Source organism: Megalopta genalis, unplaced genomic scaffold (assembly GCF_051020955.1).
Source record: "Megalopta genalis isolate 19385.01 unplaced genomic scaffold, iyMegGena1_principal scaffold0043, whole genome shotgun sequence".
Taxonomy (NCBI): Eukaryota; Metazoa; Arthropoda; class Insecta; order Hymenoptera; family Halictidae; genus Megalopta; species Megalopta genalis.
Window position 1 is genome coordinate 1,396,861 of NW_027476112.1, and position 25,048 is coordinate 1,421,908.

The window sequence follows — 25,048 nt, forward strand, 5'->3', positions numbered from 1 at the left end:
GGTGACTGGAGGGTTAATTTTGGAGGTCCCTGGCACCGATGGGGCCGCCAAGGCCACCGTCCTCGCCACAAAAGTGGCGGAAGCGCTGGCAGGCACCGGCGTAAAGGTCGCGCGTCCGGTCAAAAAAGCTGACCTTAGGGTGCGCGGCCTGGTCGACTCGACCACGCCGGCGGAGGTCGCTGCGGCTGTTGCCCGCGTGGGCGGGTGCAGCGAGGGGGACATCAATACCGGCGAAATCCGGGCTTCCCCCTCGGGATTGGGCACCCTCTGGGTCCGATGTCCTGCCGCGGCCGCTCGCAAGGTTGCTGTCGCGGGCCGGATAACTGTCGGCTGGACCCAGGCAGCCGTGGAGGCCCTGAGTGCCCGGCCCCTGCAGTGTTACCGTTGCCTTGGTGTTGGCCACACCAGTCAGCGGTGCACTTCTGCCGAGGATAGGTCCAACTGCTGCTATAGATGCGGCAGTCGGGACCATAAGGTGGCAGCCTGTACGGCCACGCCCAATTGTCCGCTTTGTGCGGGCGCGGGCAAGCCGTCTGGTCACCGCCTCGGGAGCCGGGCATGTCCTGCCGGTGCGGGGCGAGGCAAGGGGGGCGGCCAAAGGTCGTCTGCCAGATTTAATAAAAAAGGGAAGGGAACCACGATGGCCAAGGCAGCGACCACCGTGGCCAGCAACGAAAAGGCGGCACCTCCTGATGCTACCGCCGCACCCGCGGGGGCGGATGGGACCAATAAAGTCCCAGACGCCACCGCATCCGCGGCCGTGACGGCGATGGACACGGCTGTGTAATGGGGCCCCCGGGCCCGATAATACAAGTTAACCTCAACTGCTCGGCCAGAGCGCAGGATCTCATGTTTCAATGCCTGGCCGAGCGGGGTGCCGGGTTGGCAGTCGTGGCGGAGCCGCACAGGGTCCCCAAACATCCACACTGGATGGGGGACTCGATTGGCTCCGCCGCGATTATTTGGGCTGGGAGGCCGGGGTCCCCGCCGTGCTCGCTTATCGAGCGCGGCCTGGGATACGTGGCCGTTGATTGGGGCGGCACCGCGGTTGTGGCGATATACGCACCTCCAAGGTGGTCCCTCGAAGAGTTTGAGCAGTATCTGGACGGGGTAGGGAGATGCGTCTCCCGCTGCCATCCCCGTCCGGTGCTGGTCCTGGGGGACTTTAATGCCAAGGCCACGGCTTGGGGTTCCCCCGGGACTGATTCGAGGGGCCGGGAGGTGCTGGATTGGGCGGCGGGACTGGAGCTCCGTCTTCTGAACACGGGCTCGGTCCATACGTGCGTGCGGCATAACGGGGGGTCCATCGTTGACCTTTCGTGGGCAACGCCCCCGGCCGCGCGCCGTATTACGGGGTGGAGGGTGGCGGAAGGGGTCGAGACGTTGTCTGACCACAGATACATAGTTCTCGACCTCTCCGGCGCCCCACCATCGACACCCCGTCGTCGCCCCGCCGATGAGGGTTCGCCTCAGCCGCGGTGGGCGCTGAAGCGCCTCGACCAGGACGCTCTGATGGCGGCAGCACACGTCGTGGCCTGGCCAGCAACACCGGCTGGGCCAGTCGACGGGAATGGGGAGGCCCAGTGGTTCCGGGGCGCAATGACGTCGATTTGCGACGTCGCCATGCCCCGGGCCAGGGTCTTCCCGAGGAAGGCGGTGTACTGGTGGTCGCGAGAAATAGCGGAATTACGCACCGAGTGCGTCCGCGCGCGACGCCAGTACGCTCGCGCCCGTCGACGACGACGTACGGACGACGTGCTGGCTGCCCAGCTGTATGGGAGATATCGGGAGAAGGTGGTCGCCCTGCAGCTGGCCATCAGGCGAGCGAAGGACCAGGCCTGGCGCGATCTCCTCGGCTCTCTGAACCGAGATCCGTGGGGGCGCCCATACAAGATGGCATTGGGACGATTACGTCCCTGGGCGCCCCCCGTGACGGAGAGCCTGGATCCGGGGCTGCTCGGGCGGGTCGTGGACGCTTTATTCCCCGTTAGCGGGGAGGCGTTCCGGCCCGTCCCTGAGCCAGAGGAACATGAGTGGTCCCCGGATCTTGAGGTCGCGCCGGAGGAGATGGCCGGGGTCGTCAAATGGCTCCGGGGCAAGAATACCGCTCCGGGGCCGGACGGTATCCCCGGCCGGGTCTGGTTGCTCGCCGCGAGCGTCCTGGGGGAGAGGCTGAGGAGCCTCTACTCTGGGCTCCTGAAGTCGGGGACGTTCCCCGACCTATGGAGAGAAAGTCGGATGGTCCTCTTGAGGAAGGATGGGAGGCCGGGGGATTCTCCCTCCGCGTTCCGGCCCATTTGTCTCCTGGATGAGGCGGGCAAGATCTTCGAGAAGATCATTGTTGCCCGCCTCTCCAGACACCTGTCCCGCGACGGCCCAGATCTGGCGGACTGCCAGTTTGGCTTCCGGGAGCGGCGATCGACGGTCGACGCTATCGACCGTCTCAAGTCCCTCTCGGACAATGCCGTGGCAAGGGGCGGGGTGTGCTTGGCGGTGTCCATTGACATCGTCAATGCGTTCAACACCCTGCCCTGGTCCGCCATTAGGGAGGCCCTCGTCGATCACCAGGTGCCTCCCTATCTGAGGCGGGTGATCGGGGCCTACCTGCGGGACAGGTGGGTTGAATACCCGGGCCGGTACGGGGTGATACGGAGGGAAGTGGACCGCGGGGTCCCGCAGGGGTCCGTTTTAGGACCGCTCCTGTGGGACCTGGGTTACAACGCGGTCCTGGAAAAGGCCTCCCTGCCCGACGGTGCCACCCTCGTCTGCTACGCGGACGACACGTTGGTGGTCGCCGTCGGGAGTACCTTCGAGAGGACCATCCGACGAGCAGCGGTTGCGGTGGCAGCCGTCGTCGCGAGGATCCGCGATCTGGGGCTGAAAATAGCCCCGGAGAAGGCCGAGGCTGTCTGGTTTCACGGACGGCCTCGGTCTCGGCCACCGGCCAGATCGTGGATCCGGGTTGGAGAAGCCTGCGTCGAGGTGAAGTCCGAGTTGAAATATCTCGGACTGATCCTCGACAGCCGCTGGAGCTTCGATGCGCATCTCGACCGTCTCGTCCCCCGAGTCGAAAAGGCGGCGGCCTCTTTGGGCCGCCTGCTGCCCAACCTCGGGGGACCGGGAGATTTGGTGCGCCGCCTATACCTGGGCGTGGTGCGGTCTATGGCCTTATACGGTGCCCCAATCTGGGCGCCGTACGTGATGACCAGCCGGCGCAACACGCTGTTGTTGCGCCGGCTGCAGAGGCGGATGGCCATCCGCCTCATAAGAGGTTACCGCACCACGTCTACCATGGCGGCGCTTGCTCTGGCGGGAGAACTTCCCTTCGAGCTTCAGGCGGCGGTGCGCGCCTATGTTTATGGGCGCACAAGCATCGCCAGCCGTGCTCGAGGGGCCCCGCCGGAGCGAGAGACGGTCGAGGGCTTCGAGCTCCAGGCCCGGAGACTAGCGCTGGCCAGATGGCGTGCCGAGCTTTGCTCCCACGCCGGCGAGCGCGTCCCCGGGGCTCTCCTGCCGCACTTCACCTCGTGGCGGGAGAGACGGCATGGCAGGCTCTCCTACCGAGCGACGCAGGTGTTCACCGGGCATGGCTGCTTCGGTGTCTACCTGTGTCGCATCGGGCGGGAAGCGACGACGGTGTGCCACCATTGTGGCGCGGAGGAAGACTCGGCGCAGCACACGCTGGAGGAATGTCCCGCCTTTTCAGCGCTGCGCCGAGTCCTAAAACGAGAAGTCGGCCACGACCTCGCACTCTCCAGCCTAGTTGGGGCCATGCTGGAGGGCCCGGGGAAGTGGGCGGCAGCAATCTCTTTCTGCGAGGAGGTTATGTCGCGGAAGGAGGCTGCCGAGCGGGATCGGGAGCTTACAGATCCCGCCCGACGTGCCCGGGGGCGGCGTGCGCGCCCACGCCGAGAAACCCCGGGCAGCTGAGAGTAGGCGGGCGGCGGGTGTACCAGTACATGCTGGTTTCATTGCCCGCCGCCCGCCAACAGAGGAGGACGCCCACTGTTGGGGATGGGGGATGACGAGTCGCCTGAAGGAGGCGAGGGTTAACTGTAATCCTCCTCCAATATACTCGTCGTCCCCCCGGCGTCCGCTGTGATCAGGGCGGGGGCCCTGGTCACCTATCGCGCGGTCGCCGTGTCGGGGCGGTGCGGGGAGCGACCCCTCGCGCCGCCGAATTTAAATGGATTTTAGGGGGGAGGATTTATTTTATTTCCCCCCGGGACGCGGCCGGCCATCGTTACCATCCTGATGGCCGGCCAGGCGAGGGGGAGCCGCGGTAGTGTTCTTCAAGAGTTCCCGTGGCTCCCCCGTTGAATCGCCAGCGATCGGTCCTGCGTCCTCAGCTCGCCGTGGAGGTTTTAGTGGGTCAAACCCCACACTACCCTCGTCCCGCTCCCCCGGGCGGGGCGGGGGTGTCTGGCGAGCAGATTTCCTCCACGTAAAATAAAAAAAAAAAAAAAAAAATAAAAAAAAAAAAAAAAAAAAAAAAGGTTATGTCAAGGTTTGGCGGGAGAACTTCCCTTCGAGCTTCAGGCGGCGGTGCGCGCCTATGTTTATAGGCGCACAAGCATCGCCAGCCGTGCTCGAGGGGCCCTGCCGGAGCGAGAGATGGTCGAGGGCTTCGAGCTCCAGGCCCGGCGACTAGCGCTCGCCAGATGGCGTGCCGAGCTTTGCTCCCACGCCGGCGAGCGCGTCCCCGGGGCTCTCCTGCCGCACTTCACCTCGTGGCGGGAGAGACGGCATGGCAGGCTCTCCTACCGAGCGACGCAGGTGTTCACCGGGCATGGCTGCTTCGGTGTCTACCTGTGTCGCATCGGGCGGGAAGCGACGACGGTGTGCCACCATTGTGGCGCGGAGGAAGACTCGGCGCAGCACACGCTGGAGGAATGTCCCGCCTTTTCAGCGCTGCGCCGAGTCCTAAAACGGGAAGTCGGCCACGACCTCGCACTCTCCGGCCTAGTTGGGGCCATGCTGGAGAGCCCGGGGAAGTGGGCGGCAGCAATCTCTTTCTGCGAGGAGGTTATGTCGCGGAAGGAGGCTGCCGAGCGGGATCGGGAGATAACTGATCCCGCCCGACGTGCCCGGGGACGGCGTGCGCGCCCACGCCGAGAAACCCCGGGCAGCTGAGAGTAGGCGGGCGGCGGGTGTACCAGTACATGCTGGTTTCATTGCCCGCCGCCCGCCAACAGAGGAGGACCTGCCCTGTTGTGAGTGGGGGATGGCGATTCGCCTGAAGGAGGCGAGGACTAATTGTAGTCCTCCTCCAACATACTCGTCGTCCCCCTGGCGGCCGCTGTGATCAGGGCGGGGGCCCTGGTCACTTATCGCGCGGTCGCCGTGTCGGGGCGGTGCGGGGTGCGACCCCTCGCGCCGCCGAATTTAAATTTAAATTTAAATGGATTCTAGGGGGAGGATTTATCTCCCCCCGGGACGCGGCCGGCCATCGTTACCATCTTGATGGCCGGCCAGGCGAGGGGGAGCCGCGGTAGTGTTCTTCAAGAGTTCCCGTGGCTCCCCCGTTGAATCGCCAGCGATCGGTCCTGCGTCCTCAGGTCGCCGTGGAGGTTTTAGTGGGTCAAACCCCACACTACCCTCGTCCCGCTCCCCCGGGCGGGGCGGGGGTGTCTGGCGAGCAGATTTCCTCCACGTAAAATAAAAAAAAAAAAAAAGGTTATGTCAAGGTTATGTCAAGGTTCCCCCCCGTGTCCGCTACCTTGTCGTGGTGGGGGGGCTTCGTGCCCTAATGATCCTCAAGGCTGTGCCGGCGGGGAATTTATTCCCTGGCAGGTTCTACCATGCCGGAGTGGCTTGAGGTGAGGGGCCAACTAAAGTCGGACACATACCGTAAACCTGTGGTCATGTTTTACAGGAACGGGGGTCTTGCCTTAACCGGCCGGGCCGCGAGGATGACAACCTCTCTAAAAAATCCCTAGCCCCAAGCAGTGTTGCGCGGTGAAGAGGGCGTAGCTGGAGTAAGCGCCAGCTATGGTTGGTGGGTGCACCAATCGTTAGCGGACAACCCCGGGGTACCTGGCGACCCCCCGGGCGTATTAGCCTTCCCCGGGTATGGCGGCTCTACCCGGGGTGACCTCCTTTCCGACCACACTCGTGGGATTAAGTATGGAGTCTACTTTTTCACAAACAACCGGGGAGGGGGGAAACGAGCGTGAGGTGGAGGTGCGCGGGCCTATCGTGCGCCTCAAAAGATGCACAGAGCCGGTGTCGCGGAGGCATTCGGCGACACGCGGCAAAAAGAGGACCGCAGCGGGCCTTGGTGAGTGCGATGAGGGGGAGGAGTCAGATTTCTCTGTCTCCTCCCACCACTCATCGCAGAGTGTCCCGGGCTCGTCGTCAGCGAGGAAAAGAGGACGGCCGCCGACGACCGGCGAATATGTTGGCCTCGCAGAGGCCAAACTTAGGCTGGCCGAGGCTTCGCAGCTGGAGGCCGAGGCAAGGGAGGTGGCGGCGATATTCGACCCGGGAGCCCCCGTGCCGAGACCATCACGGTCGAGCGTCCCGCTCCCGGACGAGACGGATATAGCGGAAAATTTCCGCAACCGTCCAACGCGGGATGTCGCGGCCGCTATATTGGAGAGCCTGGATGAAGTGGCCAGGATCTCCGGCGTGTCAAAGGGGCTGAAGGGCAATTTGGCCCGCGCCCTAAGGGTGGCCGCCTTAAACGGCAGGGTGGGGGTGTCCGAGCTTGCGGTTAGGTCAGCTACCGACGCCACGCGTGCCCTGGAGGCAGAGAATGCCGTCCTCAGGGGGCAAATGACGGAGCTGCGGGCGGAGGTGGCTCGGCTCCGGCAGGTGGTGGAGGCGAGTACGGCTGCTGCCGCAATGCCTCCGCCGCCGCGCCCGGGAGAGGGCTCAGTATCGCCGCCGATCGTCGCCGCCCGGGACTGCCAACGCTCCGGGCAAGAAAAGTCCTCGCCCCCACATGCGACTGCGCCCGCAGATTTTCTGGCGCAGATAAGCGCCCTGATAGACGCCAAATTGGCGTCATTCAGGAGGGAGCTCGCGCCGCGAACGGACTCGGCCCTGCGATCGGTGGCACCTGGGCCGTCCGTCCCCTCACAGTCTTCGGACAGGGTGGGGCGGAAGACGAAGAAGAAGAAGAAAGGTGGGAAAGCTGGGGCGGCTATAGCGGCCCAGACGGAGCCCGCTCGACCGCGAGCAGAATCGGGGCTACCCTCTGCCGCGCCTCCGCCCCAGGAGGCGTGGTCCCAGGTGGTTGGCCGCAAGGCTAAAAAGGCGGCTGCCAAGGCCACTGCGGCGGCGAATAATAAAAAAGGACGGGTGGTCCCGGCGGCCCCGAGGAAGACACCCCTGCCTCCGCGACCGCCACGCACAGCAGCGGTTACCATAACGGTTCCGTCTGGCGTGGACATTACTTACGCGCAGGCGATGGCCACTGCCAGGTCCAAGGTGGACCTGGCAGAAATTGGCATCGCCTCGCTGAGGCCGCGAAGGGCGGTGACTGGGGGGTTAATTTTGGAAGTCCCTGGCACCGATGGGGCCGCCAAGGCCACCGTCCTCGCCACAAAAGTGGCGGAAGCGCTGGCGGGCACCGGCGTAAAGGTCGCGCGTCCGGTCAAAAAAGCTGACCTTAGGGTGCGTGGCCTGGTCGATTCGACCACGCCGGCGGAGGTCGCTGCGGCTGTTGCCCGCGTGGGCGGGTGCAGCGAGGGGGACATCAATACCGGCGAAATCCGGTCTTCCCCCTCGGAATTGGGCACCCTCTGGGTCCGATGTCCTGCCGCGGCCGCTCGCAAGGTTGCTGTCGCGGGCCGGATAACCGTCGGCTGGACCCATGCAGCCGTGGAGGCCCTGAGTGCCCGGCCTCTGCAGTGTTACCGTTGCCTTGATGTTGGCCACACCAGTCAGCGGTGCACTTCTGCCGAGGATAGGTCCGACTGCTGCTATAGATGCGGCAGTCGGGACCATAAGGTGGCAGCCTGTACGGCCACGCCCAATTGTCCGCTTTGTGCGGGCGCGGGCAGGCCTTCTGGTCACCGCCTCGGCGGCCGGGCGTGTCCTGTCAGTGCGAGGCGAGGCAAGGTAGGCGGCCAAAGGTCGTCTGCCAGATTCAATAAAAAAGGGAAGGAAACCACGATGGCCAAGGCAGCGACCACCGTGGCCAGCAACGAAAAGGCGGCACCGCCTGATGCTACCGCCGCACCCGCGGGGGCGAATGGGGCCACTAAAGTCCCTGACGCCACCGCATCCGCGGCCGTGACGGCGATGGACACGGCTGTGTAATGGGGCCCCCGGGCCCGATAATACAAGTTAACCTCAACTGCTCGGCCAGAGCGCAGGATCTCCTGTTTCAATGCCTGGCCGAGCGGGGTGCCGGGTTGGCAGTCGTGGCGGAGCCGCACAGGGTCCCCAAACATCCACACTGGATGGGGGACTCGATTGGCTCCGCCGCGATTATTTGGGCTGGGAGGCCGGGGTCCCCGCCGTGCTCGCTTATCGAGCGCGGCCTGGGATACGTGGCCGTCGATTGGGGCGGCACCGCGATTGTGGCGATATACGCACCTCCAAGGTGGTCCCTCGAAGAGTTTGAGCAGTATCTGGACGGGGTAGGGAGATGCGTCTCCCGCTGCCATCCCCGTCCGGTGCTGGTCCTGGGGGACTTTAATGCCAAGGCCACGGCTTGGGGTTCCCCCGGGACTGATTCGAGGGGCCGGGAGGTGCTGGATTGGGCGGCGGGACTGGAGCTCCGTCTCCTGAACACGGGCTCGGTCCATACGTGCGTGCGGCATAACGGGGGGTCCATCGTTGACCTTTCGTGGGCAACGCCCCAGGCCGCGCGCCGTATTACGGGGTGGAGGGTGGCGGAAGGGGTCGAGACGTTGTCTGACCACAGATACATAGTTCTCGACCTCTCCGCCGCCCCACCATCGACACTCCGTCGTCGCCCCGCCGATGAAGGTTCGCCTCGACCGCGGTGGGCGCTGAAGCGCCTCGACCAGGACGCTCTGATGGCGGCGGCCCACGTCGTGGCCTGGCCAGCAACACCGGCCGGGCCAGTCGACGGGAATGGGGAGGCCCATTGGTTCCGTGGCGCAATGACGTCCATTTGCGACGTAGCCATGCCCCGGGCCAGGGTCTTCCCGAGGAAGGCGGTGTACTGGTGGTCGCGCGAAATAGCGGAATTACGCACCGAGTGCGTCCGCGCGCGACGCCAGTACGCTCGCGCCCGTCGACGACGTCGTACGGACGACGTGCTGGCTGCCCAACTGTACGGGCGATATCGGGAGAAGGTGGTCGCCCTGCAGCTGGCCATCAGGCGAGCGAAGGACCAGGCCTGGCGCGATCTCCTCGGCTCTCTGAACCGAGATCCGTGGGGGCGCCCATACAAGATGGCATTGGAGCGATTACGTCCCTGGGCGCCACCCGTGACGGAGAGCCTGGATCCGGAGCTGCTCGGGCGGGTCGTGGACGCTTTATTCCCCGTTAGCGGGGAGGTGTCCCGGCCCGTCCCTGAGCCAGAGGAACATGAGTGGTCCCCGGATCTTGAGGTCGCGCCGGAGGAGATGGCCGGGGTCGTCAAACGGCTCCGGGGCAAGAATACCGCCCCGGGGCCGGACGGTATCCCCGGCCGGGTCTGGTTGCTCGCCGCGAGCGTCCTGGGGGAGAGGCTGAGGAGCCTCTACTCTGGGCTCCTGAGGTCGGGGACGTTCCCCGACCTATGGAGAGAAAGTCGGATGATCCTCTTGAGGAAGGATGGGAGGCCGGGGGATTCTCCCTCCGCGTACCGGCCCATTTGTCTCCTGGATGAGGCGGGCAAGATCTTCGAGAAGATCATTGTTGCCCGCCTCTCCAGACACCTGTCCCGCGACGGCCCCGATCTGGCGGACTGCCAGTTTGGCTTCCGGGAGGGGCGATCGACGGTCGACGCTATCGAGCGTCTCAAGTCCCTCTCGGACAATGCCGTGGCAAGGGGCGGGGTGTGCTTGGCGGTGTCCATTGACATCGTCAATGCGTTCAACACCCTGCCCTGGTCCGCCATTAGGGAGGCCCTCGTCGATCACCGGGTGCCTCCCTATCTGAGGCGGGTGATCGGAGCCTACCTGCGGGACAGGTGGGTCGAATACCCGGGCCGGTACGGGATGATACGGAGGGAAGTGGACCGCGGGGTCCCGCAGGGGTCCGTTTTAGGACCGCTCCTGTGGGACCTGGGTTACAACGCGGTCCTGGAAAAGGCCTCCCTGCCCGACGGTGCCACCCTCGTCTGCTACGCGGACGACACGTTGGTGGTCGCCGTCGGGAGTACCTTCGAGAGGACCATCCGACGAGCAGAGGTTGCGGTGGCAGCCGTCGTTGCGAGGATCCGCGATCTGGGGCTGAAAATAGCCCCGGAGAAGGCCGAGGCTGTCTGGTTTCACGGACGGCCTCGGTCTCGGCCACCGGCCAGATCGTGGATCCGGGTTGGAGAAGCCTGCGTAGAGGTGAAGTCCGAGTTGAAATATCTCGGACTGATCCTCGACAGCCGCTGGAGCTTCGATGCGCATCTCGACCGTCTCGTCCCCCGAGTCGAAAAGGCGGCGGCCTCTTTGGGCCGCCTGCTGCCCAACCTCGGGGGACCGGGAGATTTGGTGCGCCGCCTATACCTGGGCGTGGTGCGGTCTATGGCCTTATACGGTGCCCCAATATGGGCGCCGTACGTGATGACCAGCCGGCGCAACACGCTGTTCTTGCGCCGGCTGCAGAGGCGGATGGCCATCCGCCTTATAAGAGGTTACCGCACCACGTCTACCGTGGCGGCGCTTGCTCTGGCGGGAGAACTTCCCTTCGAGCTTCAGGCGGCGGTGCGCGCCTATGTTTATAGGCGCACAAGCATCGCCAGCCGTGCTCGAGGGGCCCTGCCGGAGCGAGAGATGGTCGAGGGCTTCGAGCTCCAGGCCCGGCGACTAGCGCTCGCCAGATGGCGTGCCGAGCTTTGCTCCCACGCCGGCGAGCGCGTCCCCGGGGCTCTCCTGCCGCACTTCACCTCGTGGCGGGAGAGACGGCATGGCAGGCTCTCCTACCGAGCGACGCAGGTGTTCACCGGGCATGGCTGCTTCGGTGTCTACCTGTGTCGCATCGGGCGGGAAGCGACGACGGTGTGCCACCATTGTGGCGCGGAGGAAGACTCGGCGCAGCACACGCTGGAGGAATGTCCCGCCTTTTCAGCGCTGCGCCGAGTCCTAAAACGGGAAGTCGGCCACGACCTCGCACTCTCCGGCCTAGTTGGGGCCATGCTGGAGAGCCCGGGGAAGTGGGCGGCAGCAATCTCTTTCTGCGAGGAGGTTATGTCGCGGAAGGAGGCTGCCGAGCGGGATCGGGAGCTAACTGATCCCGCCCGACGTGCCCGGGGACGGCGTGCGCGCCCACGCCGAGAAACCCCGGGCAGCTGAGAGTAGGCGGGCGGCGGGTGTACCAGTACATGCTGGTTTCATTGCCCGCCGCCCGCCAACAGAGGAGGACCTGCCCTGTTGTGAGTGGGGGATGGCGATTCGCCTGAAGGAGGCGAGGACTAATTGTAGTCCTCCTCCAACATACTCGTCGTCCCCCTGGCGGCCGCTGTGATCAGGGCGGGGGCCCTGGTCACTTATCGCGCGGTCGCCGTGTCGGGGCGGTGCGGGGTGCGACCCCTCGCGCCGCCGAATTTAAATTTAAATTTAAATGGATTCTAGGGGGAGGATTTATCTCCCCCCGGGACGCGGCCGGCCATCGTTACCATCTTGATGGCCGGCCAGGCGAGGGGGAGCCGCGGTAGTGTTCTTCAAGAGTTCCCGTGGCTCCCCCGTTGAATCGCCAGCGATCGGTCCTGCGTCCTCAGGTCGCCGTGGAGGTTTTAGTGGGTCAAACCCCACACTACCCTCGTCCCGCTCCCCCGGGCGGGGCGGGGGTGTCTGGCGAGCAGATTTCCTCCACGTAAAATAAAAAAAAAAAAAAAAGGTTCCCCCCCGTGTCCGCTACCTTGTCGTGGTGGGGGGGCTTCGTGCCCTAATGATCCTCAAGGCTGTGCCGGCGGGGAATTTATTCCCTGGCAGGTTCTACCATGCCGGAGTGGCTTGCGGTGAGGGGCCAACTAAAGTCGGACACATACCGTAAACCTGTGGTCATGTTTTACAGGAACGGGGGTCTTGCCTTAACCGGCCGGGCCGCGAGGATGACAACCTCTCTAAAAAATCCCTAGCCCCAAGCAGTGTTGCGCGGTGAAGAGGGCGTAGCTGGAGTAAGCGCCAGCTATGGTTGGTGGGTGCACCAATCGTTAGCGGACAACCCCGGGGTACCTGGCGACCCCCCGGGCGTATTAGCCTTCCCCGGGTATGGCGGCTCTACCCGGGGTGACCTCCTTTCCGACCACACTCGTGGGATTAAGTATGGAGTCTACTTTTTCACAAACAACCGGGGAGGTGGGAAACGAGCGTGAGGTGGAGGTGCGCGGTCCTATCGTGCGCCTCAAAAGATGTACAGAGCCGGTGTCGCGGAGGCATTCGGCAACACGCGGCAAAAAGAGGACCGCAGCGGGCCTTGGTGAGTGCGATGAGGGGGAGGAGTCAGATTTCTCTGTCTCCTCGCACCACTCATCGCAGAGTGTCCCGGGCTCGTCGTCAGCGAGGAAGAGAGGACGGCCGCCGACGACCGGCGAATATGTTGGCCTCGCAGAGGCCAAACTTAGGCTGGCCGAGGCCTCGCAGTTGGAGGCCGAGGCAAGGGAGGTGGCGGCGATATTCGACCCGGGTGCCCCCGTGCCGAGACCATCGCGGTCGAGCGTTCCGCTCCCGGACGAGACGGATATCGCGGAAAATTTCCGCAACCGTCCGACGCGGGATGTCGCGGCCGCTATATTGGAGAGCCTGGATGAGGTGGCCAGGATCTCCGGTGTGTCAAAGGGGCTGAAGGGCAACTTGGCCCGCGCCCTGAGGGTGGCCGCTTTAAACGGCAGGGTCGGGGTGTCCGAGCTTGCGGTTAGGTCGGCTACCGACGCCACGCGTGCCCTGGAGGCAGAGAATGCCGTCCTCAGGGGGCAAATGACGGAGCTGCGGGCGGAGGTGGCCCGGCTCCGGCAGGTGGTGGAGGCGAGTACGGCTGCTGCCGCAATGCCTCCGCCGCCGCGCCCGGGAGAGGGCTCAGTATCGCCGCCGATCGTCGCCGCCCGGGACTGCCAACGCTCCGGGCAAGAGAAGTCCTCGCCCCCACCTGCGGCTGCGCCCGCAGATTTTCTGGCGCAGATAAGCGCCCTGATAGACGCCAAATTGGCGTCATTCAGGAGGGAGCTCGCGCCGCGAACGGACTCGACCCTGCGATCGGTGGCCCCTGGGCCGTCCGTCCCCACACAGTCTTCGGACAGGGTGGGGCGCAGGGCGAAGAAGAAGAAGAAAGGTGGGAAAGCTGGGGCGGCTATAGCGGCCCAGACGGAGCCCGCTCGACCGCGAGCAGAATCGGCGCTACCCTCTGCCGCGCCTCCACCCCAGGAGGCGTGGTCCCAGGTGGTTGGCCGGAAGGCCAAAAAGGCGGCTGCCAAGGCCACTGCGGCCGCGAATAAAAAAGGACGGGTGGTTTCGGCGGCCCCCAGGAAGACACCCCTGCCTCCTCGACCGCCACGCACAGCAGCGGTTACCATAACGGTTCCGTCTGGCGTGGACATTACTTACGCGCAGGCGATGGCCACTGCCAGGTCCAAGGTGGATCTGGCAGAAATTGGCATCGCCTCGCTGAGGCCGCGAAGGGCGGTGACTGGGGGGTTAATTTTTGAGGTCCCTGGTACCGATGGGGCCGCCAAGGCCACCGTCCTCGCCACAGAAGTGGCGGAAGCGCTGGCTGGCACCGGCGTAAAGGTCGCGCGTCCGGTCAAAAAAGCTGACCTTAGGGTGCGCGGCCTGGTCGATTCGACCACGCCGGCGGAGGTCGCTGCGGCTGTTGCCCGCGTGGGCGAGTGCAGCGAGGTGGACATCAACACCGGCGAAATCCGGTCTTCCCCCTCGGGATTGGGCACCCTCTGGGTCCGATGTCCTGCCGCGGCCGCTCGCAAGGTTGCTGTCGCGGGCCGTATAACCGTCGGCTGGACCCAGGCAGCCGTGGAGGCCCTGAGTGCCCGGCCTCTGCAGTGTTACCGTTGCCTTGGTGTTGGCCACACCAGTCAGCGGTGCACTTCGGCCGAGGATAGGTCCGACTGCTGCTATAGATGCGGCAGTCGGGACCATAAGGTGGCAGCCTGTACGGCCACGCCCAATTGTCCCCTTTGTGCGGGCGCGGGCAAGCCGTCTGGTCACCGCCTCGGCAGCCGGGCATGTCCTGCTAGTGCGGGGCGAGGCAAGGGAGGCGGCCAAAGGCCGTCTGCCAGGTATAATAAAAAGGGGAGGGAAACCACGATGGTCAAGGCAGCGACCACCGTGGCCAGCAACGAAAAGGTAGCATCGCCTGATGCTACCGCCGCGCCCGCGTGGGCGGATGGGGCCACTAAAGTCCCAGACGCCACCGCATACGCGGCCGTGACGGCGATGGACACGGCTGTGTAATGGGGCCCTCGGGCCCGATAATACAAGTTAACCTCAACTGCTCGGCCAGAGCGCAGGATCTCCTGTTTCAATGCCTGGCCGAGCGGGGTGCCGGGTTGGCAGTCGTGGCGGAGCCGCACAGGGTCCCCAAACATCCACACTGGATGGGGGACTCGATTGGCTCCGCCGCGATTATTTGGGCTGGGAGGTCGGGGTCCCCGCCGTGCTCGCTTATCGAGCGCGGCCTGGGATACGTGGCCGTTGATTGGGGCGGCACCGCGGTTGTGGCGATATACGCACCTCCAAGGTGGTCCCTCGAAGAGTTTGAACAGTATCTGGACGGGGTAGGGAGATGCGTCTCCCGCTGTCATCCCCGTCCGGTGCTGGTCCTGGGGGACTTCAATGCCAAGGCCACGCCTTGGAGTTCCCCCGGGACTGATTCGAGGGGCCGGGAGGTGCTGGATTGGGCGGCGGGACTGGAGCTCCGTCTCCTGAACACGGGCTCGGTCCACACGTGCGTGCGGCATAATGGGGGGTCCATCGTTGACCTTTCGTGGGCAACGCCCCCGGCCGCGCGCCGTATTACGGGGTGGAGGGTGGCGGAAGGGGTCGAGACGTTGTCTGACCACAGATACATAGTTCTCGACTTCTCCGCCGCCCCACCATCGACCACCCGTCGTCGCCCCGCCGATGAAGGTTCGCCTCAGCCGCGGTGGGCGCTGAAGCGCCTCCACCAGGACGCTCTGATGGCGGCAGCCCACGTCGTGGCCTGGCCAGCAACACCGGCCGGGCCAGTCGACGGGAATGGGGAGGCCCATTGGTTCCGGGGCGCAATGACGTCGATTTGCGACGTCGCCATGCCCCGGGCCAGGGTCTTCCCGAGGAAGGCGGTGTACTGGTGGACGCGCGCGATAGCGGAATTACGCACCGAGTGCGTCCGCGCGCGACGCCAGTACGCTCGCGCCCGTCGACGACGACGTACGGACGACGTGCTGGCTGCCCAGCTGTACGGGCTATATCGGGAGAAGGTGGTCGCCCTGCAGCTGGCCATCAGGCGGGCAAAGGACCAGGCCTGGCGCGATCTCCTCGGCTCTCTGAACCGAGATCCGTGGGGGCGCCCATACAAGATGGCATTGGGACGATTACGTCCCTGGGCGCCCCCCGTAACGGAGAGCCTGGATCCGGGGTTGCTCGGGCGGGTCGTGGACGCTTTATTCCCCGTTAGCGGCGAGGCGTCCCGGCCCGACCCTGAGCCAGAGGAACATGAGTGGTCCCCGGATCTTGAGGTCGCGCCGGAGGAGATGGCCGGGGTCTTCAAATGGCTCCGGGGCAAGAATACCGCCCCGGGGCCGGACGGTATCCCCGGCCGGGTCTGGTTGCTCGCCGCGGGCGTCCTGGGGGAGAGGCTGAGGAGCCTCTACTCTGGGCTCCTGAGGTCGGGGACGTTCCCCGACCTATGGAGAGAAAGTCGGATGGTCCTCTTGAGGAAGGATGGGAGGCCGGGGGATTCTCCCTCCGCGTACCGGCCCATTTGTCTCCTGGATGAGGCGGGCAAGATCTTCGAGAAGATCATTGTTGCCCGCCTCTCCAGACACCTGTCCCGCGACGGCCCAGATCTGGCGGACTGCCAGTTTGGCTTCCGGGAGGGGCGATCGACGGTCGACGCTATCGACCGTCTCAAGTCCCTCTCGGACAATGCCGTGGCAAGGGGCGGGGTGTGCTTGGCGGTGTCCATTGACATCGTCAATGCGTTCAACACCCTGCCCTGGTCCGCCATCAGGGAGGCCCTCGCCGATCACCAGGTGCCTCCCTATCTGAGGCGGGTGATAGGGGCCTACCTTCGGGACAGGTGGGTTGAATACCCGGGCCGGTCCGGGATGATACGGAGGGAAGTGGACCGCGGGGTTCCGCAGGGGTCCGTTTTAGGACCGCTCCTGTGGGACCTGGGTTACAACGCGGTCCTGGAGAAGGCCTCCCTGCCCGACGGTGCCACCCTCGTCTGCTACGCGGACGACACGTTGGTGGTCGCCGTTGGGAGTACCTTCGAGAGGACCATCCGACGAGCAGAGGTTGCGGTGGCAGCCGTCGTCGCGAGGATCCGCGATCTGGGGCTGAAAATAGCCCCGGAGAAGGCCGAGGCTGTCTGGTTTCACGGACGGCCTCGGTCTCGGCCACCGGCCAGATCGTGGATCCGGGTTGGAGAAGCCTGCGTAGAGGTGAAGTCCGAGCTGAAATATCTCGGACTGATCCTCGACAGCCGCTGGAGCTTCGACGCGCATCTCGACCGTCTCGTCCCCCGAGTCGAAAAGGCGGCGGCCTCTTTGGGCCGCCTGCTGCCCAACCTCGGGGGACCGGGAGATTTTGTGCGCCGCCTATACCTGGGCGTGGTGCGGTCTATGGCCTTATACGGTGCCCCACTATGGGTGCCGTACGTGATGACCAGCCGACGCAACACGCTGTTGTTGCGCCGGCTGCAGAGGCGGATGGCCATCCGCCTCATAAGAGGTTACCGCACCACGTCTACCGTGGCGGCGCTTGCTCTGGCGGGAGAACTTCCCTTCGAGCTTCAAGCGGCGGTGCGCGCCTATGTTTATAGGCGCACAAGCATCGCCAGCCGTGCTCGAGGGGCTCCGCCGGAGCGAGAGACGGTCGAGGGCTTCGAGCTCCAGGCCCGGCGACTAGCGCTCGCCAGATGGCGTGCCGAGCTTTGCTCCCACGCCGGCGAGCGCGTCCCCGGGGCTCTCCTGCCGCACTTCACCTCGTGGCGGGAGAGACGGCATGGCAGGCTCTCCTACCGAGCGACGCAGGTGTTCACCGGGCATGGCTGCTTCGGTGTCTACCTGTGTCGCATCGGGCGGGAAGCGACGACGGTGTGCCACCATTGTGGCGCGGAGGAAGACTCGGCGCAGCACACGCTGGAGGAATGTCCCGCCTTTTCAGCGCTGCGCCGAGTCCTAAAACGGGAAGTCGGTCACGACCTCGCACTCTCCAGCCTAGTTGGGGCCATGCTGGAGAGCCCGGGGAAGTGGGCGGCAGCAATCTCTTTCTGCGAGGAGGTTATGTCGCGGAAGGAGGCTGCCGAGCGGGATCGGGAGCTTACAGATCCCGCCCGACGTGCCCGGGGGCGGCGAGCGCGCCCACGCCGAGAAACCCCGGGCAGCTGAGAGTAGGCGGGCGGCGGGTGTACCAGAATATGCTGGTTTCATTGCCCGCCGCCCGCCAACAGAGGAGGACGTCCACTGTTGGGGATGGGGGATGACGAGTCGCCTGAAGGAGGCGAGGGTTAAGTGTGATCCTCCTCCAATATACTCGTCGTCCCCCCGGCGGCCGCTGTGATCGGGGCGGGGGCCCTGGTCACCTATCGCGCGGTCGCCGTGTCGGGGCGGTGCGGGGTGCGACCCCTCGCGCCGCCGAATTTAAATGGATTTTAGGGGGGAGTATTTATTTCCCCCCCGGGACGCGGCCGGTCATCGTTACCATGTTGATGGCCGGCCAGGCGAGGGGGAGCCGCGGTAGTGTTCTTCAAGAGTTCCCGTAGCTCCCCCGTTGAATCGCCAGCGATCGGTCCTGCGTCCTCAGGTCGCCGTGGAGGTTTTAGTGGGTCAATCCCCACACTACCCTCGTCCCGCTCCCCCGGGTGGGGCGGGGGTGTCTGGCGAGCAGATTTCCTCCACGTAAAATAAAAAAAAAAAAAAAAAGGTTATGTCAAGGTCCCCCCCGTGTCCGCTACCTTGTCGTGGTGGGGGGGCTTCGTGCCCTAATGATCCTCAAGGCTGTGCCGGCGGGGAATTTATTCCCTGGCAGGTTCTACCATGCCGGAGTGGCTTGAGGTGAGGGGCCAACTAAAGTCGGACACATACCGTAAACCTGTGGTCATGTTTTACAGGAACGGGGGTCTTGCCTTAACCGGCCGGGCCGCGAGGATGACAACCTCTCTAAAAAATCCCTAGCCCCAAGCAGTGTTGCGCGGTGAAGAGGGCGTAGCTGGAGTAAGCGCCAGCTATGGTTGGTGGGTGCACCAATCGTTAGCGGACAACCCCGGGGTACCTGGCGACCCCCCGGGCGTATTAGCCTTCCCCGGGTATGGCGGCTCTACCCGGGGTGACCTCCTTTCCGACCACACTCGTGGGATTAAGTATGGAGTCTACTTTTTCACAAACAACCGGGGAGGGGGGAAACGAGCGTGAGGTGGAGGTGCGCGGGCCTATCGTGCGCCTCAAAAGATGCACAGAGCCGGTGTCGCGGAGGCATTCGGCGACACGCGGCAAAAAGAGGACCGCAGCGGGCCTTGGTGAGTGCGATGAGGGGGAGGAGTCAGATTTCTCTGTCTCCTCCCACCACTCATCGCAGAGTGTCCCGGGCTCGTCGTCAGCGAGGAAAAGAGGACGGCCGCCGACGACCGGCGAATATGTTGGCCTCCAAGAGGCCAAACTTAGGCTGGCCGAGGCTTCGCAGCTGGAGGCCGAGGCAAGGGAGGTGGCGGCGATATTCGACCCGGGAGCCCCCGTGCCGGGACCATCGCGGTCGAGCGTCCCGCTCCCGGACGAGACGGATATAGCGGAAAATTTCCGCAACCGTCCAACGCGGGATGTCGCGGCCGCTATATTGGAGAGCCTGGATGAAGTGGCCAGGATCTCCGGCGTGTCAAAGGGGCTGAAGGGCAATTTGGCCCGCGCCCTAAGGGTGGCCGCCTTAAACGGCAGGGTGGGGGTGTCCGAGCTTGCGGTTAGGTCAGCTACCGACGCCACGCGTGCCCTGGAGGCAGAGAATGCCGTCCTCAGGGGGCAAATGACGGAGCTGCGGGCGGAGGTGGCTCGGCTCCGGCAGGTGGTGGAGGCGAGTACGGCTGCTGCCGCAATGCCTCCGCCGCCGCGCCCGGGAGAGGGCTCAGTATCGCCGCCGATCGTCGCCGCCCGGGACTGCCAACGCTCCGGGCAAGAAAAGTCCTCGCCCCCACATGCGACTGCGCCCGCAGATTTTCTGGCGCAGATAAGCGCCCTGATAGACGCCAAATTGGCGTCATTCAGGAGGGAGCTCGCGCCGCGAACGGACTCGGCCCTGCGATCGGTGGCACCTGGGCCGTCCGTCCCCTCACAGTCTTCGGACAGGGTGGGGCGGAAGACGAAGAAGAAGAAGAAAGGTGGGAAAGCTGGGGCGGCTATAGCGGCCCAGACGGAGCCCGCTCGACCGCGAGCAGAATCGGCGCTACCCTCTGCCGCGCCTCCGCCCCAGGAGGCGTGGTCCCAGGTGGTTGGCCGCAAGGCTAAAAAGGCGGCTGCCAAGGCCACTGCGGCGGCGAATAATAAAAAAGGACGGGTGGTCCCGGCGGCCCCCAGGAAGACACCCCTGCCTCCGCGACCGCCACGCACAGCAGCGGTTACCATAACGGTTCCGTCTGGCGTGGACATTACTTACGCGCAGGCGATGGCCACTGCCAGGTCCAAGGTGGACCTGGCAGAAATTGGCATCGCCTCGCTGAGGCCGCGAAGGGCGGTGACTGGGGGGTTAATTTTGGAAGTCCCTGGCACCGATGGGGCCGCCAAGGCCACCGTCCTCGCCACAAAAGTGGCGGAAGCGCTGGCAGGCACCGGCGTAAAGGTCGCGCGTCCGGTCAAAAAAGCTGACCTTAGGGTGCGCGGCCTGGTCGATTCGACCACGCCGGCGGAGGTCGCTGCGGCTGTTGCCCGCGTGGGCGGGTGCAGCGAGGGGGACATCAATACCGGCGAAATCCGGTCTTCCCCCTCGGGATTGGGCACCCTCTGGGTCCGATGTCCTGCCGCGGCCGCTCGCAAGGTTGCTGTCGCGGGCCGGATAACCGTCGGCTGGACCCATGCAGCCGTGGAGGCCCTGAGTGCCCGGCCTCTGCAGTGTTACCGTTGCCTTGATGTTGGCCACACCAGTCAGCGGTGCACTTCTGCCGAGGATAGGTCCGACTGCTGCTATAGATGCTGCAGTCGGGACCATAAGGTGGCAGCCTGTACGGCCACGCCCAATTGTCCGCTTTGTGCGGGCGCGGGCAGGCCTTCTGGTCACCGCCTCGGCGGCCGGGCGTGTCCTGTCGGTGCGAGGCGAGGCAAGGTAGGCGGCCAAAGGTCGTCTGCCAGATTCAATAAAAAAGGGAAGGAAACCACGATGGCCAAGGCAGCGACCACCGTGGCCAGCAACGAAAAGGCGGCACCGCCTGATGCTACCGCCGCACCCGCGGGGGCGAATGGGGCCACTAAAGTCCCTGACGCCACCGCATCCGCGGCCGTGACGGCGATGGACACGGCTGTGTAATGGGGCCCCCGGGCCCGATAATACAAGTTAACCTCAACTGCTCGGCCAGAGCGCAGGATCTCCTGTTTCAATGCATGGCCGAGCGGGGTGCCGGGTTGGCAGTCGTGGCGGAGCCGCACAACGTCCCCAAACATCCACACTGGATGGGGGACTCGATTGGCTCCGCCGCGATTATTTGGGCTGGGAGGTCGGGGTCCCCGCCGTGCTCGCTTATCGAGCGCGGCCTGGGATACGTGGCCGTTGATTGGGACGGCACCGCGGTTGTGGCGATATACGCACCTCCAAGGTGGTCCCTCGAAGAGTTTGAGCAGTATCTGCACGGGGTAGGGAGATGCGTCTCCCGCTGCCATCCCCGTCCGGTGCTGGTCCTGGGGGACTTTAATGCCAAGGCCACGGCTTGGGGTTCCCCCGGGACTGATTCGAGGGGCCGGGAGGTGCTGGATTGGGCGGCGGGACTGGAGCTCCGTCTCCTGAACACGGGCTCGGTCCATACGTGCGTGCGGCATAACGGGGGGTCCATCGTTGACCTTTCGTGGGCAACGCCCCAGGCCGCGCGCCGTATTACGGGGTGGAGGGTGGCGGAAGGGGTCGAGACGTTGTCTGACCACAGATACATAGTTCTCGACCTCTCCGCCGCCCCACCATCGACACTCCGTCGTCGCCCCGCCGATGAAGGTTCGCCTCGACCGCGGTGGGCGCTGAAGCGCCTCGACCAGGACGCTCTGATGGCGGCGGCCCACGTCGTGGCCTGGCCAGCAACACCGGCCGGGCCAGTCGACGGGAATGGGGAGGCCCATTGGTTCCGTGGCGCAATGACGTCCATTTGCGACGTAGCCATGCCCCGGGCCAGGGTCTTCCCGAGGAAGGCGGTGTACTGGTGGTCGCGCGCGATAGCGGAGTTACGCACCGAGTGCGTCCGCGCGCGACGCCGGTACGCTCGCGCCCGTCGACGACGACGTACGGACGACGTTCTGGCTGCCCAGCTGTACGGGCGATATCGGGAGAAGGTGGTCGCCCTGCAGCTGGCCATCAGGCGAGCGAAGGACCAGGCCTGGCGCGATCTTCTCGGCTCTCTAAACCGAGATCCGTGGGGGCGCCCATACAAGATGGCATTGGGACGATTGCGTCCCTGGGCGCCCCCCGTGACGGAGAGCCTGGATCCGGGGCTGCTCGGGCGGGTCGTGGACGCTTTATTCCCCGTTAGCGGGGAGGCGTCCCGGCCTGTCCCTGAGCCAGAGGAACATGAGTGGTCCCCGGATCTTGAGGTCGCGCCGGAGGAGATGGCCGGGGTCGTCAAATGGCTCCGGGGCAAGAATACCGCCCCGGGGCCGGACGGTATCCCCGGCCGGGTCTGGCTGCTCGCCGCGAGCGTCCTGGGCGAGAGGCTGAGGAGCCTCTACTCTGGGCTCCTGAGGTCGGGGACGTTCCCCGACCTATGGAGAGAAAGTCGGATGGTCCTCTTGAGGAAGGATGGGAGGCCGGGGGATTCTCCCTCCGCGTACCGGCCCATTTGTCTCCTGGATGAGGCGGGCAAGATCTTCGAGAAGATTATTGTTGCCCGCCTCTCCAGACACCTGTCCCGCGACGGCCCAGATCTGGCGGACTGCCAGTTTGGCTTCCGGGAGGGGCGATCGACGGTCGACGCTATCGGCCGTCTCAAGTCCCTCTCGGACAATGCCGTGGCAAGGGGCGGGGTGTGCTTGGCGGTGTCCATTGACATCGTCAATGCGTTCAACACCCTGCCCTGGTCCGCCATTAGGGAGGCCCTCGTCGATCACCAGGTGCCTCCCTATCTGAGGCGGGTGATCGGGGCCTACCTGCGGGACAGGTGGGTTGAATACCCGGGCCGGTGCGGGATGATACGGAGGGAAGTGGACCGCGGGGTCCCGCAGGGGTCCGTTTTAGGACCGCTCCTGTGGGACCTGGGTTATAACGCGGTCCTGGAGAAGGCCTCCCTGCCCGACGGAGCCACCCTCGTCTGCTACGCGGACGACACGTTGGTGGTCGCCGTCGGGAGTACCTTCGAGAGGACCATCCGACGAGCAGAGGTTGCGGTGGCAGCCGTCGTCGCGAGGATCCGCGATCTGGGGCTGAAAATAGCCCCGGAGAAGGCCGAGGCTGTCTGGTTTCACGGACGGCCTCGGTCTCGGCCACCGGCCAGATCGTGGATCCGGGTTGGAGAAGCCTGCGTCGAGGTGAAGGCCGAGTTGAAATATCTCGGACTGATCCTCGACAGCCACTGGTGCTTCGATGCGCATCTCGACCGTCTCGTCCCCCGAGTCGAAAAGGCGGCGGCCTCTTTGGGCCGCCTGCTGCCCAACCTCGGGGGACCGGGAGATTTGGTGCGCCGCCTATACCTGGGCGTGGTGCGGTCTATGGCCTTATACGGTGCCCCAATCTGGGCGCCGTACGTGATGACCAGCCGGCGCAACACGCTGTTGTTGCGCCGGCTGCAGAGGCGGATGGCCATCCGCCTCATAAGAGGTTACCGCACCGCGTCTACCGTGGCGGCGCTTGCTCTGGCGGGAGAACTTCCCTTCGAGCTTCAGGTGGCGGTGCGCGCCTATGTTTACAGGCGCACTAGCATCGCCAGCCGTGCTCGGGGGTCCCCGCCGGAGCGAGAGACGGTCGAGGGCTTCGAGCTCCAGGCCCGGCGACTAGCGCTCGCCAGATGGCGTGCCGAGCTTTGCTCCCACGCCGGCGAGCGCGTCCCCGGGGCTCTCCTGCCGCACTTCACCTCGTGGCGGGAGAGACGGCATGGCAGGCTCTCCTACCGAGCGACGCAGGTGTTCACCGGGCATGGCTGCTTCGGTGTCTACCTGTGTCGCATCGGGCGGGAAGCGACGACGGTGTGCCACCATTGTGGCGCGGAGGAAGACTCGGCGCAGCACACGCTGGAGGAATGCCCCGCCTTTTCAGCGCTGCGCCGAGTCCTAAAACGAGAAATCGGCCACGACCTCGCACTCTCCAGCCTAGTTGGGGCCATGCTGGAGAGCTCGGAGAAGTGGGCGGCAGCAATCTCTTTCTGCGAGGAGGTTATGTCGCGGAAGGAGGCTGCCGAGCGGGATCGGGAGCTTACAGATCCCGCCCGACGTGCCCGGGGACGGCGTGCGCGCCCACGCCGAGAAACCCCGGGCAGCTGAGAGTAGGCGGGCGGCGGGTGTACCAGAATATGCTGGTTTCATTGCCCGCCGCCCGCCAACAGAGGAGGACGTCCACTTTTGGGAGTGGGGGATGACGAGTCGCCTGAAGGAGGCGAGGGTTAACTGTAATCCTCCTCCAATATACTCAACGTCCCCCCGGCGGCCGCTGTGATCAGGGCGGGGGCCCTGGTCACCTATCGCGCGGTCGCCGTGTCGGGGCGGTGCGGGGTGCGACCCCTCGCGCCGCCGAATTTAAATCGATTTAGGGGGGAGGATTTATTTTATTTCCCCCCGGGACGCGGCCGGCCATCGTTACCATCTTGATGGCCGGCCAGGCGAGGGGGAGCCGCGGTAGTGTTCTTCAAGAGTTCCCGTGGCTCCCCCGTTGAATCGCCAGCGATCGGTCCTGCGTCCTCAGGTCGCCGTGGAGGTTTTAGTGGGTCAAACCCCACACTACCCTCGTCCCGCTCCCCCGGGCGGGGCGGGGGTGTCTGGAGAGCAGATTTCCTCCACGTAAAATAAAAAAAAAAAAAAAAAGGTTATGTCAAGGTCCCCCCCGTGTCCGCTACCTTGTCGTGGTGGGGGGGCTTCGTGCCCTAATGATCCTCAAGGCTGTGCCGGCGGGGAATTTATTCCCTGGCAGGTTCTACCATGCCGGAGTGGCTTGAGGGGAGGGGCCAACTAAAGTCGGACACATACCGTAAACCTGTGGTCATGTTTTACAGGAACGGGGGTCTTGCCTTAACCGGCCGGGCCGCGAGGATGACAACCTCTCTAAAAAATCCCTAGCCCCAAGCAGTGTTACGCGGTGATGAGGGTGTAGCTGGAGTAAGCGCCAGCTATGGTTGGTGGGTGCACCAATCTTTAGCGGACAACCCCGGGGTACCTGGCGACCCCCGGGTGTATTAGCCTTCCCCGGGTATGGCGGCTCTGCCCGGGGTGACCTTCTTTCCGACCACACTCGTGGGACCAATTATGGATTCTTTTAAACAAATAACCGGGGAGGGGGGAAACGAGCGTGAGGTGGAGGTGCGCGGTCCTATCGTGCGCCTCAAAAGATGTACAGAGCCGGTGTCGCGGAGGCATTCTGCAACACGCGGCAAAAAGAGGACCGCAGCGGGCCTT

At 64.9% G+C, this 25,048-nt stretch overlaps 1 protein-coding gene across 1 annotated transcript in view; it reads left to right on the top strand.

Annotated features, from left to right (window-relative positions):
- Positions 1 to 16,920: 16,920 nt before the first annotated feature.
- Positions 16,921 to 25,048, top strand: part of LOC143261234 (uncharacterized) — a 128,241-nt gene continuing 120,113 nt past the window's right edge. The window contains exon 1 of the mRNA XM_076527804.1: positions 16,921 to 16,929. Within this exon, the coding sequence (XP_076383919.1) occupies positions 16,921 to 16,929 (9 nt within the window). The remainder of the gene's footprint in view (positions 16,930 to 25,048) is intronic.